The following is an 18,694-nucleotide window of genomic DNA, read 5'->3' on the forward strand; positions in this document are numbered from 1 at the left end:
ACTGGAGGTATGAGGATAATAAAATAATACATTTTTTTCTGTGTCAATGTCCTGCAAGTTATACTATGTGGAATGGGTATCTCTAAGGCCACATCTGATACATTGATCCGTAGATTCGCCACAAGTAGTCATAGACAAGAGAAGGCATATACGAATAGTTGTAAAAATCCTATAGCTACTTGTATGTAGTAGGCACATCCAACAGAAAAAATATATATATTTTTAGTCAGTGACGTTTGTATTTTGACTGAGTTGACTGTTCCCTTTATTTTCGTGGATCTGGATGGATTGTGGGGAAAATGCTGACTTCGAATGACGAAATGTATTCGCAAAGACTGATGGAGTGCAGGCGAGGCTTTCAGGTTTGTTACGCGATGGCCGCTCGTTTAACATTATTTTGTTTTAGGACATAAACAAATATTTCGTGAAATATTACGCTTTGTATGGTAACTACACAGCACCGGGAAAGTATCGACATTGTTATAACTGAGCTATTGTGCCCACTGGCAAAAACGGAGTTACCTTTTCAGTTTGGTACTCAGTGTTTTTCCCCGTTCGTCCTAGGCCTAGCTTCACTTGAGCGGCGGGTTGGTAGTTTCGGATGAAGCGGGCAATCGGTTTGAAAGAGGCAGGTTCGGTTAGGCTAGTGAATGACGTTTAGCAAGCTAACTTAGGTCGATCTTTGCATCGTTGTATAGAAATAATATTTTGAATAACCACTTTCAAATGTATGAAACTTAACTAGCTAGTTGGGATTTGAATAGCTAGCTAGGTAACAAGCTAACTTGTTAAATGAAACTGAGTATGGTAGCAGCTAACGCTAGCTACACATGCTAATCTAGTTTAGATATAGCTAGTTAGTCAAGGTGATACGAGGTATATAACTAACGTTACAATAAGCTACCGTAGTTATCTAAATCATAACTAGTGGGTTGAAAATAGTGTAATCCTATCAAAACACAGCTAGTTAGCGTGTGACGTTGTCATTGTTTTGACAGCAGCACCAGGCTGGAGCGAGTTTACAGTATGCCAGAGGTAGGTTACCATGACAAGAACTGACGTTTGACGCTACATTTATGTGAGCTGTTTTATCAAAGAAGGTTTTCTAAAACATGGTTTATTTAACCAAATACGAGTATGTAGCTAGCATCATGTATACTTGTGCCTGTTATGAGGATACAAAATTATGGTAACGTTAGTGACAAAACACTTAATTCAGTTGCATCTCCCACTTCACTCTTCCAGTTATAGCATGGATCCAGACAGTGAGCCGGATACACAACGAGCTCTCAGTTTGCAATGGAAGAGCTATAAGCTCGTCCAAGACCCATCCATCCGGAGGGTTAACAACAAAATATACCGATATGACGGGGTGCATTTCAGTGTGCCGGTTGGTATTGTGTTTCATTAACTTTTTCTTATTTTGGAGTAGGGTTGTTGTACATGTCCTGAATTGTAACATGAGCCTTTGACTTTTACTTGTCATCTCTCCAGGACTCGGGGTTCCCCCCAGTGGGAGATTTGCGGGACCCTCGACCTCGTAGAATCTGGTCCAGGCACACAGAGATGGCCCTGCCAGTGCCCAAGTTCAAAGTTAGAACCCTAACTAACTTGCTGACTCGTCATACACTCATACCAGCCTCACTCTCTAAAAGCTGCACTGTAGCATGCTATCTTTAATTTACCTTATTTTGTTCCCAAAGCTGGATGAGTTCTACGTGGGCCCCATTCCCCTCAAGGAGGTGACCTTCGCTCGCCTCAATGACAACATCAAGGAACCCTTCCTGGCCGAGATGTGCGCAAAGTTTGGAGAGGTGGAGGAGATGGAGATATTGTTTCACCCTAAGACCCGTAAGCACCTGGGCCTGGCCCGCGTGCTCTTCACCAGCACCAGGGGTGCGAAGGACACGGTCAAACACCTGCACAACACCTCCGTCATGGGTAACATCATTCACGCTCAGCTGGACATCAAAGGTATGACATGGATTCATGGCTTAATATCTATGTGGTTTGATTTGATATAAAAATCTATTTTGTATAAAAATAACTTCTATTGCCATTACTATTGAAGTATAGAGGTGTTTTATGGAGACATAATTGTTGTCACATTATAATTTTGTGAAGATATTAGCCACATCCTTGTCTTATGGGTATGTATGTGTGTATCTACAGGCCAGCAGAGGCAGAAGTATTATGACCTGATAGTGAGTGGCTCCTACACGCCCCAGACTGTGCCCACAGGAGGCAAGGCCCTGACAGAGCGGTTCCAGCTCCCAGCGCCAACACAGCCAGACACGGTACACTCACCAAGGGCTCATCACAACCATTCTACTGACATTTTCATGGAGGATTTACCTTTATGGTCCATCATTCTTGAGAGGCTTTCATAATTTTCTACTGTGTAATGTTTTTTACTTTCTCTGTCTAATTCTCCCATCTTCCTGTTCCTCTCTCTCTGTGCAGTCGTCAGATATCAGGCGGAGACTGTCCTCTGAGATAGCTGGCCTGGCTGTGGGCTTGGCTGCAGGGGTACCGGCTCTCACCCCTGGGAGCACCACCCCCTGCTCTGTGGACACAGGCTTCAGTGAGCAGCGTCTAGACACGACCCCCTCCTCTATGGGGGGGCCCTACACCCCAGGCTCCTCCGCTTCCTCGCAGGGAGGAGGAACGCCCTACACCCCTCGCTCTGTCTCACAGGACTCTGGCTACGCTGTTGCCAGGTCAGTATTGGGGAACAAACACCCTGCATAATAGCTCAGATGTTCATTTATATAAAATTGTGTTTGTCATTTCAAAAAGGTATACATATTTCTCTTTATTAGGATAGTAATAGTCAATGTGGTAACTTGTGTTATATATAAACCCTCTATGAACCCTCTTTCTCCTTTTGTTTCTTAGACAAGTTGGATACAGTGCTGGCCCATTGACCAGTGGCTACCCTCCCCAGGACATGCTTCCGTCCTCCTCCTGCTCCTCCTCTACCGTCTCCTCCTCAGTCGGGACATACAAAGCTCCCCGGTACTCGGAGGACCCCCATGCACCTCCTCAAGACCCCTACCAAAGGTGTCGCCCCACATACCCCCCTACTGGCCCTTTCCGTCCTAACGAGCCCCCGCTCTACCCCACATACCCAAACGCTGGAGGGGCTGGACAGCACATGGCACACCACCCTGCAATGCCTCCCCCACCTCCTGCACCCCAGTACGAGCAGCCTTCTTTGGCAGACCGGGACAGAGAGAGGGACAGAGAGCGGGACAGGGACTCAGGAGGGCGGTACGGTGCCGGTGGGATTGGCTCTAGAAGGTCATCTTACCAGGAGGCCAACTCTTCCTCCAAGTATTCCCACCACTCGCATCACTCAGAAAGGGAGAGGGGCTACAGACGGGACAGCCTGGGCTCCAGAGAACACGGCAGACACCGTAACCACCACTCACACAATCACAGCAGCAGTAGTAGTAGCAGCAGCAGGCGACGGAGCAGCCACGACCGAGACAGCAGGGAGAGGGACAGAGACAGCGACTACTCAAACAGCTCCGACCCCAGATTCAACTCCAACTCCCACCGCTCCTCCTCCAACAGCCTGTCCCCGCCTCCATCTGCCTACCCCTCCTACTCTTCCTCCAAAGACCAACCCCCTCCCCACAACCCCTCTGTCTCCTCCCGCCTAGAGCCCTCCTCAGTGTATCGTGCCCAGCCTAGTGGTGGTGGTTCTGGGGAGAGGGGGTCTGTGTCTGACAAGGACCCCCGATCCCACCACACCCCTCTGCCGCCCCCTCCACCACCTCCCCTCCCCCCTGCCTCTGTGATAGCAGCGGCTGTAGCAGAGACGCTCAGCGCCCTTGACTTTGGCCAGGAGAGCCCAGTCAGAGAGGAGACGTGGACCAAGCCCAAACGCCGGCCCACCACCCCACCTCCCCCTCCTCAGCATCCCTCCACCCCTCCCTCTTCTCCACCCCACTCCTCCATCGCTTCCTCCTCCACTTCACCCTCTTCCACCTCCCTCCCACACCATCTCCCCTCCTCCACTTCCCTCTCCCCACCCCCCCAGCGAGACTCCTCCTCACCGGAGCCAGATTCCACCAATGAGAGCCTGCCATTTGTCTACCATAGCAGCAGCTTAGACTCTCGTATTGAGATGCTCCTGAAAGAGCAGAAAGCTAAGTTCTCCTTCCTGCCCTCTGATGAAGATGAGGAAGAGGACAGGAAGGAAGAAAGGCAGAGAGAGAAGGTGGCAGCAGCAGGAGAGGGAGGAGCAGCAGGCGAGGGCAGGAGCAATAAGCAGAGGGAGCAGGATGGGGAGAAAGACAGGCGGAGGAGACAAGGAGGAGATGGAGGCCAGCAGAGGAGGAAAGGAGAGAGGGATAGAGACGGCCGTAGAGGGAGGAAGCAGAGAACGGGGGGAGAGGGGAGGAAGAGTCCCACTGTAGTAGCACAAGCTACCCCCTCCTCCTCCACCTTCTCTCCCCGCGTCCCCACCACAGATGACCATACTAGTCTCCATGGAACAGGACCTCTGCAGGAGGAGACAGCCCAACCTGAGCCTATTGATCCAAGGACCAGACAAGGGGCACAGACACCCCCCTACAACGGAAAGAGTCAGGTAAGAACATCTTACTCTGTTAATAGAAATATTGTAGGAATCAGATTTTATGGAAACGTTGGTGTATTGTTAGCAGGGATTGTCAGTTGATGCAAAAGTGTGGGACATTTTTGAATTATCTCCTCTTTCCTTCCTGCAGTCATCCCCTCATTCCTCTGGGGAAGACATGGAGATCTCCGACGAGGATGAAGAACACACCATTACAGCAGTGACCACCCACCACGCCACTCCTTCCTCCGTCTCTTCTCCATCTTCATCCCAGGCCCCCCTGCCCTCCCAGACAGACCCCTCTGCCTCCCCCTCTGACCCCACACAGCACTTTGGCACGTCCATGCCTGCTCCACCCATCCCCTCTTACCCCCCTCACCTCCCTCCCCCGGGATTTTCCCTGCAGCCCCCTCCACCCCCCTGCATCCCCCCACCACTGGGCCACATGGAGCTGCACTCTGAGTACCCTCCTCCCATGCCCCCACACATGTATGACTATGCCAGCAGTATGGAGCTGATGAACCAGTACAGTGGCGGAGCCCCCATGTCCTTCCAGATGCAGACCCAGATGCTGAGTCGGCTGCACCAGCTGAGGATGTCCTCTAATGGCACCGCTGCCCCTGGCGACGCCCCCCCTTCAGACTACTACCACTCCATGCCCCCTCCCCCACACCCCCACCACCCCTACATGGACCAAGAAGGGGGTGGCTACGACCAGGACCAGCACTACATGTCCCCCCACTTGCCCTACGCCTACCCTGGCCCCTCTCAGATGCCCCACCACCACGCCATCCCCCCTCCACACACGGGCTGGGCCCCGCATGTCTTACCCGAACACTACGCGTACCACACCCCTCCGCCCTATGGGACTATGCCTCCTGTGGGGGGAGAGGCTCAGTACGGGGCGGAGGGGGACCCCCAAATGCCCCTGCTAACAGAGAACCCCCACGAGGCCACAGTGCAGCTGGTGCTGGCCACCCTCATCCAGGAGATGAAGAGCATCATGCAGAGGGACCTCAACCGCAAGATGGTGGAGAACATCGCCTTTGGAACCTTTGACGAGTGGTGGGAGCGCAAGGAAACCAAAGCCAAGGTAAGAAAGTGGAACAACATGTTCAGAAAGCACAGAAAAAACGCCCTATACTACATATCTGGTTTGAGGAGTTAGTGAGGTAACTTTGGTCAACCCTTGAGTTCAACTCGGGATAACTGGTACCATGAAAGTGACATTTCTATGGCAACTAATCCTTCAGAACTAACCTGCAGGCTAACTCAGGGCTAACTCCATTTATCCTGAATGAAGTGTATGTCATGAGTTGAGCACCAAATAAATCAGATTCCCTCCCTCTCGTCAAGATTTCCTCCCTCCATCATCCCCCTCATTTTATTAATCGAATGTTTTTTGTATGTTAAACATAAATGTTAAAATACCTATCGCATTACAATTAGTAATGACAGAATGCATTTGAAACTTGGCGCACAATAAAACTTTTATCTATAAGAGTGGGGATAAAGGTGTTTGTGCATTGATAAGCACACCAAAGATGGCATTAACACCATAGCCTGTTGAATTTGCAAGATAACCTTTCTAGCAATTTGATTTTGGGACAAATGAAAATGTGTCACTTACTCACCCATGGATTGATGTTTCAGTATTGTCTCGAGTTTGTCGTTTGATTAGCCACGTGTGACATGCACACGCAGTTACAAGCCTGCTGGAGTTAGCGGCAGGCGGACAAGCAATATCCGCCCTTGTATTACGGATTAAGTCTGAGCTGGAATGTGAAGCTAACTGAAACCCTGAGTAGATCTAGCTTGCATCGTAGTACAGTATACCCATCTGGTCAATTTAAATGGGTTTCTGATTTCCGTTTTTCAAGTCGTACATGGTTTTCCTGTTATTGTTTTTTTTAAATCTATTATTTGATTTGCCGTGATACCCATTGGCTTTTGTAAAACCACATCTGTCCTCCCTCCCCAGCCGTTCCAGACCATGGTTCGGGGTGTGGCTGCAGTGAGGGACGAGGACAAGAAGGAGGAGAACAAGGCCAGCAGCAAGCCCCGGGAGCCCCTCATGTCTCTGGTGGACTGGGCCAAGAGTGGAGGAATGGAAGGCTTCTCACTGAGAGGGGCGCTACGACTTCCCTCATTCAAGGTAAACAAGTACACAGAGGCAGCAGTTGGAACTCGGGAATTGTCAGTTACTGATGTACATACATTTTTGTACTGTGCATAGGAAATAGAGATGGATTAGTACTGTACATGTATAGACATTACACTAATACATGTTCATGTATAGACATTACACTAATACATGTTCATGTATAGACATTACACTAATACATGTTCATGTATAGACATTACACTAATACGTGTTCATGTATAGACATTACACTAATACATGTTCATGTATAGACATTACACTAATACATGTTCATGTATAGACATTACACTAATACGTGTTCATGTATAGACATTACACTAATACATGTATATAGACATTACACTAATACATGTATATAGACATTACACTAATACATGTTCATGTATAGACATTACACTAATACATGTATATAGACATTACACTAATACATGTATATAGACATTACACTAATACATGTATATAGACATTACACTAATACGTGTTCATGTATAGACATTACACTAATACATGTATATAGACATTACACTAATACATGTATATAGACATTACACTAATACATGTTCATGTATAGACATTACACTAATACATGTTCATGTATAGATATTACACTAATACATGTGTATAGACATTACACTAATACATGTATATAGACATTACACTAATACATGTTCATGTATAGATATTACACTAATACATGTTCATGTATAGATATTACACTAATACATGTTCATGTATAGATATTACACTAATACATGTTCATGCATAGACATTACACTAATACATGTTCATGTATAGATATTACACTAATACATGTTCATGTATAGACATTACACTAATACATGTTCGTGTATATAGACATTACACTAATACATGTTCATGTATATAGACATTACACTAATACATGTATAGACATTACACTAATACATGTTCGTGTATATAGACATTACACTAATACATGTTCATGTATATAGACATTACACTAATACATGTTCGTGTATATAGACATTACACTAATACATGTTCATGTATATAGACATTACACTAATACATGTATAGACATTACACTAATACATGTATAGACATTACACTAATACATGTTCGTGTATATAGACATTACACTAATACATGTATAGACATTACACTAATACATGTTCATGTATATAGACATTACACTAATACATGTATAGACATTACACTAATACATGTATAGACATTACACTAATACATGTTCATGTATATAGACATTACACTAATACATGTATAGACATTACACTAATACATGTTCGTGTATATAGACATTACACTAATACATGTTCATGTATATAGACATTACACTAATACATGTATAGACATTACACTAATACATGTTCGTGTATATAGACATTACACTAATACATGTTCGTGTATATAGACATTACACTAATACATGTATAGACATTACACTAATACATGTATAGACATTACACTAATACATGTTCGTGTATATAGACATTACACTAATACATGTTCGTGTATATAGACATTACACTAATACATGTATATAGACATTACACTAATACATGTTCGTGTATATAGACATTACACTAATACATGTATAGACATTACACTAATACATGTTCGTGTATATAGACATTACACTAATACATGTATAGACATTACACTAATACATGTTCGTGTATATAGACATTACACTAATACATGTATATAGACATTACACTAATACATGTTCGTGTATATAGACATTACACTAATACATGTATAGACATTACACTAATACATGTATAGACATTACACTAATACATGTTCGTGTATATAGATATTACACTAATACATGTTCGTGTGTATAGACATTACACTAATACATGTTCGTGTATATAGACATTACACTAATACATGTTCATGTATATAGACATTACACTAATACATGTTCATGTATATAGACATTACACTAATACATGTTCATGTATAGACATTAGACTAATACATTTATAGACATTACACTAATACATGTTCATGTATAGACATTAGACTAATACATGTATAGACATTAGACTAATACATGTATAGACATTAGACTAATACATGTATAGACATTACACTAATACATGTTCATGTATATAGACATTACACTAATACATGTTCATGTATATAGACATTACACTAATACATGTTCATGTATAGACATTAGACTAATACATTTATAGACATTACACTAATACATGTTCATGTATAGACATTAGACTAATACATGTATAGACATTAGACTAATACATGTATAGACATTACACTAATACATGTTCATGTATATAGACATTACACTAATACATGTTCATGTATAGACATTAGACTAATACATTTATAGACATTACACTAATACATGTTCATGTATAGACATTAGACTAATACATGTATAGACATTAGACTAATACATGTATAGACATTAGACTAATACATGTATAGACATTACACTAATACATGTATAGACATTAGACTAATACATGTATAGACATTACACTAATACATGTATAGACATTACACTAATACATGTATAGACATTACACTAATACATGTATAGACATTAGACTAATACATGTATAGACATTACACTAATACATGTATAGACATTACACTAATACATGTATAGACATTACACTAATACATGTATAGACATTACACTAATACATGTATAGACATTACACTAATACATGTATAGACATTACACTAATACATGTATAGACATTAGACTAATACATGTATAGACATTAGACTAATACATGTATAGACATTAGACTAATACATGTATAGACATTACACTAATACATGTTCATGTATAGACATTAGACTAATACATGTATAGACATTAGACTAATACATGTATAGACATTAGACTAATACATGTATAGACATTAGACTAATACATGTATAGACATTACACTAATACATGTTCATGTATAGACATTAGACTAATACATGTATAGACATTAGACTAATACATGTATAGACATTAGACTAATACATGTATAGACATTACACTAATACATGTATAGACATTACACTAATACATGTTCATGTATATAGACATTAGACTAATACATGTATAGACATTACACTAATACATGTATAGACATTAGACTAATACATGTATAGACATTAGACTAATACATGTATAGACATTAGACTAATACATGTATAGACATTAGACTAATACATGTATAGACATTAGACTAATACATGTATAGACATTAGACTAATACATGTATAGACATTAGACTAATACATGTATAGACATTAGACTAATACATGTATAGACATTACACTAATACATGTATAGACATTACACTAATACATGTATAGACATTACACTAATACATGTATAGACATTACACTAATACATGTTCATGTATAGACATTACACTAATACATGTTCATGTATATAGACATTAGACTAATACATGTATATAGACATTAGACTAATACATGTATAGACATTACACTAATACATGTTCATGTATATAGACATTAGACTAATACATGTATAGACATTACACTAATACATGTTCATGTATAGACATTACTCCAATGTATCCATCCATTCACTGAGGGATTTTTTCCACCATAACTTATCATGATATTAACTGTGTGTATTGTGTCCAGGTGAAGAGGAAAGAACCTCTGGAGCTAGCAGAGGTAGGAGAGATGAAGAGACCCAAGACACCGACAGAGGATGACGACGAAGGTGTGCTTTTCATCAATGACCCCCTCCTTTGGGAATCCCTTTGGGGATTTGTCACCGACCGTCTTTGTGTTTCCTATGTTTGCTCACCATCTCTCTCCTTCTCCCCCCAGACTTGTATCATGACAAGGGTCTAGAGGGAAGAATGGCAGATGGGGAGGGCCACAGGGCTGAGAGGAACAGCAGGCGGAGGAAGAAGAAGACGAGAAGTCGGAAACCTTGGGACCTGGACAGTGAAGGAGAAGAGACTTCTGACGGTTCTTCTTCAGATAAGGTGTCTGCATGTGCAAGGGATAATTTAGCATGAAAATAATGTTTTCCAAATAAAGTTTATCTTATCTCAAAAATTGAATAAATGGCTACAGAAACAATAATGCAGGATTCTTCTAATCAGTTGATGATTTTTGCAAGCAGTACATACTGGCAGTGTTGTTGTATTTCCCCATAGTGCTGGCTAGATGGCAGCATTTCACTTTATGCCTCTTCATACTATGCTGTACTTTGGCTTCATTGACTTGGATTGAACCTGAGACACTGTTGTATATTATCACAAACTGTGTCCTTCTGTTCCTCTCTGTAGGAGGACGAGGAGGAGGGAAGTGACAAGGGGTCAGAAGGTAAATCTAGCATTCTTCATGATATCCTTATTGAAGCCAATGTGCCCCCCTCACAGGCTTTCTTATCTACCTTTTCCATCATGCCATCTTATCATCTCTCACTTCCTCTCACTTCTTTCTTCAGATGAGGCCTTGAGTGCAGACAGCGATGATGAGAGCCTCTCCTCATCCACAGAGAGTTCTTCCTCCTCAACATCATCATCATCCTCTTCCTCTGAAGATGAGGAGGAAGGAGAGCAGGCCGGCAGTGGACTGGACACCATGGATGAGTCTACGATGGACAGCACAGCTCTGGACACAGAGAAGGGGGATGACCGGTACGTTTTGAACAGTGTTCCTGATTTTGAATATACCTGTATATAAGTATCCAAAAAATGTTCTATATATTTCCTATGGAAGTGTCTTTATTGAAACTTGATTTGTTGCTCAATGTGTGTCTGGGTTGATACTGACCATTCCACTTGTTGTGCACTCCAGAGAAAAGTCTGCAGCTGCTGTTCCAAAAGCACCGCTCAGCGCCGAGATCAAAGCTGGTTAGTCACACATTTAGTTTCTCTGTTACGGATGTTCATTTCCATGGCAAGTGCCAATGTTGTTTTTCACCTGATTCATAATTCAAATATGTGCCCATATCTCAGAAATTGCTGCCAGCAAGAAGGATTCATCAACACTCAGCTCAAACGCTCGTCCTCCAGCCCCCCGCCCCTCCTCCCCAATTGTTATTGTGCCTCCTCTCAAGAAGCAAAGGAAGACCGTCTCGTTCTCTTCCGGGGAGAGCGACTACAAACCCCACCTTCCAACGGTTCCCTTGTCCCCATCTCCCTCCACTGCTTCTCCTCTCTTCTCCCACATGAAATCTCACCTTCCAGACTCCATTTTCATCGCCTCCACACCTGGAACCACCCCCTCCAAGACTCTCTCACTCCTCCCCTTTGCCTCCAAACCAGGCGAAGGCAATGCCCTCTCTCCCTCCCCTGTTCTCACTGTTCCCTCGCCTGTACGCCCCGAAGACTCAATAAAGAGCCCTGTCCCTCTGGTGTCCCCCCCAATCACCCCCACCAAGTCCCCCAACAAACGGGGGGCCTCCCCCAAATCCCCCGCTCCAGTGTGGGTGTGTCGCACCGTGCAGAACCTCCCCCTGGACCACGCCTCCATGGTCAAGATGGCCTTCGAGGAGGCCCCGCCCCCTGTCACAAAGGGCCGAGGCAGGGGACGCCCCAGGACTGTCAGCCTGTCGACCCCCACCTCGACCCCCTCCTTCCACACCCTCAGAGAGGAGGAGGAGGAGGGGGAGGGACTGCAGAGGCTGAGACTCAGTGAGCAGCTGGGAGCATCCAGCCTGCTACAACTGGGCTCGGCCCCCACATCTGATCTGTCTGATATGGCCCTGAAGCTGGACCCAGACGCTGGAGACTCAGAGGAGACGGAGACGTCAGACGAGGCAGAGGAGCAGAAGGTGGAGGAGGAGATGCTCCTCTCTCCCAAAGCCCTCCCCCTGGTTATGGACCCACAGGCCCTGTCTGCCCTGCAGGAGCACAACTATTCCAAAGCCCCCTTCCACCTCATCCCTGCCCAAAAGAGGAGTGTCTCCAAACAGGAGCCTGGGGTGCTCCTCCCTGCAGACTTCAACCATCACACCATCTCTGGGGTGCTGGAAGCTCCTGAGGAGGTCATAGGGGAACCCCTGCCCTCTAGGGACAGACACCAGGCTGAGTGTCTGTCTGGCATGGGGCTGCTGTTTGAGGATAGAGACATGGCCAAGGCCTCTGTGCTGACACCTCTCACCCCATCAGCCAAGAGGAAGGGAATGGTGGCGAGGGGCAGGGAACTGGAGGAGATGGGGAAAGAGAAGAACAAGAAGAGGAGGAGGAAAGATAAGGAAAATCTGGAGTTGCAGCAAACGAAAAAGCAGAAGGAACATCAGACCAAGAAACAGAAGAAGAAACTAGAGGTGTGAGGTTTTGTGGGTTTGTGCTTGAGTCAAGTGTCACAACTAAGAAGTGTTGAGCATGGTGCATCAACATGTAAAGATGGGGTATTGCTCAACCACAGCTTGACAGTTACATGGCCAAATTGTCATGTAAATATATATTAATAATGTCAAACAAAATACTAGTAAATTACATTCTAATCTAGAAAGTCCCATCCTATGGCCTGTATTGACCAGTATTTTAGATCCTGTTACAGGCTAATTTTAGTTCCTGAGTTGACATCTCCCACTCTCTCCTTGTTCCTGTCCCTTTCCCACTCTCTCCCTCTTCCTGTCCCCGGTTCCTGTCAGGAGGTGGACCTGGAGGAGGATGTGGACGTGGAGCAGCTGGAACCGGGTGAGCTGTCTAACACAGAGGACGAGGAAGAGGAAGAGTGGGACGATGTGAGGAAGAGCGAGCGCCTCTTCCTCCAGGAGGCCGGGTTGACTTCGTCGCAGCGTTGGCCCAAGCCCATCCCTGCCCCGGAGCCCATCACGTTTGACCAGCGCAGCGAGTTTGAGCAGATGACCATCCTGTATGACATCTGGAACTCTGGTCTAGACATGGAGGACATGACACTGCTGAAGACGACCTACGAGAAGCTGCTGCAGGACGACCACAGCACCGACTGGCTCAACGACACACACTGGGTCCACCACACTGATATCCTTTACTACTGGCAGGGCAGGGGGTTTGGAATGAGGGTTAGAAGCCCTGCTTGTGGTTTAGGATCTTCCATGTGTTGATGCCTCTTATGAACAGTTGAGCTGTGCATTAAGTAATGTACCGGTATGCGGAAGTCAGTGGAGGCTTTTGAGGGGAGGACGGCTCATAATAATGGCTTGAGCGGCGCAAATGGAATGGTATCAAACACCTGGAAACCATGTGATTGATGTATTTGATACCATTCCACCTATTCCGCTCCAGCCATTACTACAAGCCCTTCCTCCCCAATTAAGGTGCCACCAACCTCCTGTGGTGGAAGTAGATGAAATGGTGTGTAATGATGCATGTGTATTAAGATGGACTGGTGTGTGTTCAACAGTAACTGTTGTTAGCCTTAACGTGTGGCCTGCACTTACCAACATCCCCAACCCGCGGCGTAAGAAGAAGAGTGCAGACGGGCAGCTGCGGGAGCACGTGACAGGCTGTGCCAGGAGCGAGGGCTACTACGCCATCAGCAGGAAGGAGAAGGATGTCTACCTGGATCTGGAACTGCCTGAGCAGGCCCTACTGGAGGCTGCCGACTACGACGCCTCTGTACGCACACCTCTCTTTACTATCTCTCTCCTTTTTATGCTATATATAGTCTCTGGCTTTTCATACAATGGTGTCATGTTGTTGCTTGTCATAGGCTCTGTGGTCACAGGTTTTGTTCCAATAAGATTGATGACCTTTAGTCATTGAATACAGGGAAGTTGGTGAACAAGTAGTGTATTTCTTATTTTAGCATATGCTTCACAATGCTGTAGGAAGTCCCGCAGAGTTTGTCATGCAGATGTATTCAACAGCTTTGCTGCGTCTGCTCGAGGCAATGAAAATGAACTCACTTAACCCCCAATTAACTATTTTATTGGGCATTTAGGGGTAAGTGCCTCTGGCTCAGTAGTATTTAGCTCAAGGCCATGTGATGGTGTGTGTCACCGTGTGTGTGTCACTGGCTCAATGTAACTCTCCTTCTGTCCTCCCCCTCAGGGCTCAAACCGGCTGCTGTCCGAGAGACGGTCGGAGCAGCGCCGCCTCCTCAGTGCCATAGGCATCCCTGCAGTCATGGACTCTGACCTGCTCAAACTCAATCAGCTCAAGGTACACAACAGCAGCCTGGAACTGTGTGTACCACTGATATTATCTAACTGCTGTGTTACCTCTGCTCTACAACCACCATGTCATTTCTCATGGGTTTCATTCTGAGAACTTCTGTTACTGTGTAATGAAGACCATGACCTTTTAAACCCATGCCAGTGTGTTGATAATGAGACTTTGATCCAGGACTATGGTGAAATCTAGAGGAAAGGCTGATATTGCATTCAATCCGGTTGTCTAGACAAAGGTTATTTTAATCAGTTGTGTAGTGCTGGGGGGGGGGGGGGGGGCAGGACTGAGTTTGTGAAACCCTGGACTAGAGTAACTGAATGATTATTGCACCACTATGGCACTAACTCTTGCTTCCTTCCTCAGTTCCGTAAGAAGAAGCTTCGATTTGGCCGCAGTAGGATCCATGAATGGGGCCTGTTCACCATGGAACCCATTGCTGCTGACGAGATGGTCATTGAGTATGTGGGCCAGAATATCAGACAGGTACTGGTCATTGTACTGCTTGAGGAGTGTATGTGTGTAGGGCCATATTGTAGTCTGTACGTCATTCAGCCGTAGTGTGGCGTCAGCATTAGCAATAGACACATGGCAAACATCAGTGTTTGTCTTTCCTGGGTGTTCAGCTGGCATCATTGTTTGACTGTTTGTGCCCGTTTCTTTGCCAGATGGTGGCTGACAACAGAGAGAAGCGTTATGCCCAGCAGGGCATTGGGAGCAGCTACCTGTTCAGAGTGGACCACGACACCATCATTGATGCTACCAAGTTAGGAAACCTGGCACGCTTCATCAACCACTGCTGCACTGTGAGTCAGCCTATACCTGCACAAGCAAAACAATACAGGATATAACAATGGAGTGAAGCAACGTGAAGACTAAATAGAAATACACATTTCTATCATAGATATTTAGTGACTCTGATACACACACAATGTTCACAGTAACATTGACTGGTAAGATCCTCTTAAGTCGTTTTTGTTTTCTTTGAATTACCCATAACTGGTCTCTGTCCTCTTCTTTCCCCAGCCTAACTGCTATGCAAAGGTGATCACCATAGAATCCCAGAAGAAGATTGTGATCTACTCCAAGCAAGCCATTGGCATGAATGAAGAGATTACCTACGACTACAAGTTCCCTCTAGAGGAAAATAAGATTCCCTGTCTGTGTGGAACAGAGAACTGCCGTGGGACGCTCAACTAGATACAACAGCATGACCACTCTCACACTGAGGTGTGGCAGTGCCCCGTTTCAGTCCCTCCTGTCCCCCTTCCACAACCCCCGACTATAACCAAGAACAAAGCCACACCCACCACCAACAGCCCCCCTCCTGACCCCAAAGCCCACCTGCTCCTCCAGACTGTCAAACAGTTGTCTGTACCATATCCAGAAAACAGAGAGACATGCAACGTTTGCACTGTTCACACGCTTTAATTTACCTGGGGTTATGTTTTATTATCTTAGGGGCTGTGATACTCTCCTTCCCAGGGGTGTGATTAATAATCGGGCCCCCTCTTCTGTACCCCAAACCCCTGAAATGCAGCATCAGTCTCCGCTGTAGCAGGATTTAATAACTTAGGACCACTTGTTCCCATTCGGTCAAGGGTGGACATTTTTTACCCCCCTGCCAACAGCCTTTCCTTGGAATAGAGAATGTAACTGTAACCTATCAGAACTGGTTTTGTGTGTCTTGTCTGCCTCCGCACAGATAAGCTCCCGCTAACCCAAACCCTCTGCCCACACACACCAATCCGCACATAGACGCACAGGATTTACAAACATATTCAGGGTTTTAAAGGCGCTCGTTCGCAGCGCAGTTTTAGTTACACACTCTAATCCATTGGGACTTCAGTTATGCAAGATTTCCAAACATGAAGATTGTTTGAGCTTTGTCATTTTATAGTATTGCATATTCTTATTCTTGTTCTGATTTAGTTGCGTGAGCTGTAGGTGGGTGTGTGACTCTCCCCTCACCAGTTTGTTTGGATGAGAGACCATAGACTTAAATATTTGTTTTTCACCATGCTAAATAAGAACAAATCATTTGTAGATCAAATAGTGTGTGACGTCACATCAGTTTATCTTTAAAGCTTAAGATGGCTGCTGAGTTTTAGTCTGCAGGTTTATCTCAATTTGGAATGCATTGTTTGTTCCTTTTACGTTCTCCTTTCCCCATTGTGATGTTGTCCCTCCTCACGTTAGGAAGCAGAGAAAGGACCTGACCCGTGTGTATCTGTGTTAAGAGAATGTATTCTTACGGGAGCGAGTAAGTTTTTATTCCTGTCGTGTGAATGTGCTCTCACTGTCAATTAGTAGTTTTGTGCTATTGAACAACCTGCAAATGTCAGGTTGTCTGCGCTTTTTGTATGACATGGTCAAGGCACACTGTCAGGAAAACTGTTTCTATGAAATCTCCCTTATTTGGCAAACCATTAGACAAATCTGTTCAAAAAATGTTTTTAATTTAAATGTAACCTTTATTTAACTAGGCAAGTCAGTTAAGAACAAATTCTTATTTACAATGATGGCCTACCCGGATGACGCTGGGCCAATTGTGCGCCACCCTATGGGACTCCCAATCACGGCCGGATGTGATACAGCCTGTAATCGAACCAGGGACTGTAGTGACGCCTCTTGCACTGACATGCAGTGCCTTGCGCCACTCGGGAGCCCGAACATAACTCTGCCCCATTGACCCCTATACAAGTGTTGAGGTCTGTGTATGTTGGACTTTGTCATTGAGTGTGTGTTCTGAATGGTTTTAAAGGGTGAACTTATGTGTAGATCAGATCTGGTAAATCTAGTTAAGTAGATCTCGAGGGGTCATTTTTCACTGTTATCCATGCTCTCTCAACTCAAGCAGTGCTGTCCCAAGTTTAATCTTTGATTGAGGTGTTTTAAATGTCACAAGGCCCCTCCGTGTTCTGTTCCTTCCAGAGCAGAAAAGTAATCTATATTTCTTGTTGCAACAGGCGCTTTTCAGTACAAACCAACCCTCTAACTTTAAAATAAAAAGATGGAAAAAAAGTTCTGACAAATGTACATATTGTAGAGGTGTTTGTTTCTCGTAGAAACACACTGGTTCCAGTCTGTAAATACGTTGTTCCTCTCCTACTTCCCATGAGGAAAACTGTACATACCTTCCATTGTTATTTTTTGTTTTTCCTTTTAATTTGATTTTAATATTATTTGCAATATTTCTCTTGTATTAATGCGTTGGACTCTTTTATTAATGGTGCATTAAAATATTTTTTAAGAAAAGTGAAAGCTTTGTTTTTTTAAAGCCTTGGTTGAGTGTCTGGATTTCCCCCTAGCCCCTGGGTTGTCTATAGGTGTTGTTATATTCACTCTGGCTATCTAATGCGATTTCAGAGCACTCTCGTCCAAGAGTGCCAGAGTACAGAATAACTGAGGAATTTACGAAAGCGCAACAACGGTTGAATGTGTCAGTAAACGTCGGCAAAAAAGATAACGTTCCTCGAGAATGAGTTGAAGAAAATGCAATCCCAAATAAGGAGCTGTGTGAGAATGTAGCTGAACTTCAAAGGTACTCTCGCAGGTGGAATCTGAAAATCCAAAGTAAAAGAGGGAGAGGATATTAGGGTTACGTGTCTCCGTGCATCAAAGACAGGCTAAGAGACGTGATTGATGTGGTACATCGACTTGGGAAACAAAGATCTGATGGACCCCCTCGCAATACCATCTTGCGCTTAATTAAGCGACATTACAGGGACATCATCTGGAGAATAGCCAAGGGGAACACGTTTCTGGACGAGAAGAAGCTCCGCATCAAAGAAGCTCTGATACCGCAGG

The 18,694-nt window shown here is 44.5% G+C and overlaps 1 protein-coding gene across 4 annotated transcripts; it reads left to right on the top strand.

The window, feature by feature from the left end:
* Positions 1-297: 297 nt before the first annotated feature.
* On the top strand, positions 298-18,142 carry LOC129833419 (histone-lysine N-methyltransferase SETD1A-like). 4 transcript variants are annotated; one of them, XM_055898010.1, is made up of 21 exons: positions 298-362; positions 1,246-1,390; positions 1,495-1,593; positions 1,704-1,974; positions 2,173-2,297; positions 2,464-2,720; positions 2,899-4,600; positions 4,740-5,681; positions 6,570-6,743; positions 10,407-10,488; positions 10,599-10,759; positions 11,066-11,102; positions 11,227-11,419; positions 11,580-11,635; positions 11,741-13,053; positions 13,384-13,735; positions 14,151-14,332; positions 14,768-14,878; positions 15,251-15,370; positions 15,553-15,690; positions 15,911-18,142. In XM_055898010.1, the coding sequence occupies exons 2-21, from the start codon at positions 1,253-1,255 to the stop codon at positions 16,082-16,084; spliced, it is 6,627 nt and encodes a 2,208-aa protein (XP_055753985.1). In that variant the 5' UTR covers positions 298-362; positions 1,246-1,252; the 3' UTR covers positions 16,085-18,142. The 4 variants fall into 4 exon arrangements, with proteins under 4 accessions (XP_055753985.1, XP_055753986.1, XP_055753982.1 ...); XM_055898011.1 differs by lacking the exon at positions 298-362 and adding an exon at positions 369-1,035; XM_055898007.1 differs by lacking the exon at positions 298-362 and having other exon boundaries at positions 369-1,390.
* The last annotated feature ends 552 nt before the right edge of the window (positions 18,143-18,694 follow it).

The sequence above is a fragment of the Salvelinus fontinalis genome, chromosome 34, assembly GCF_029448725.1.
Source record: "Salvelinus fontinalis isolate EN_2023a chromosome 34, ASM2944872v1, whole genome shotgun sequence".
In the NCBI taxonomy this organism is placed as follows: Eukaryota; Metazoa; Chordata; class Actinopteri; order Salmoniformes; family Salmonidae; genus Salvelinus; species Salvelinus fontinalis.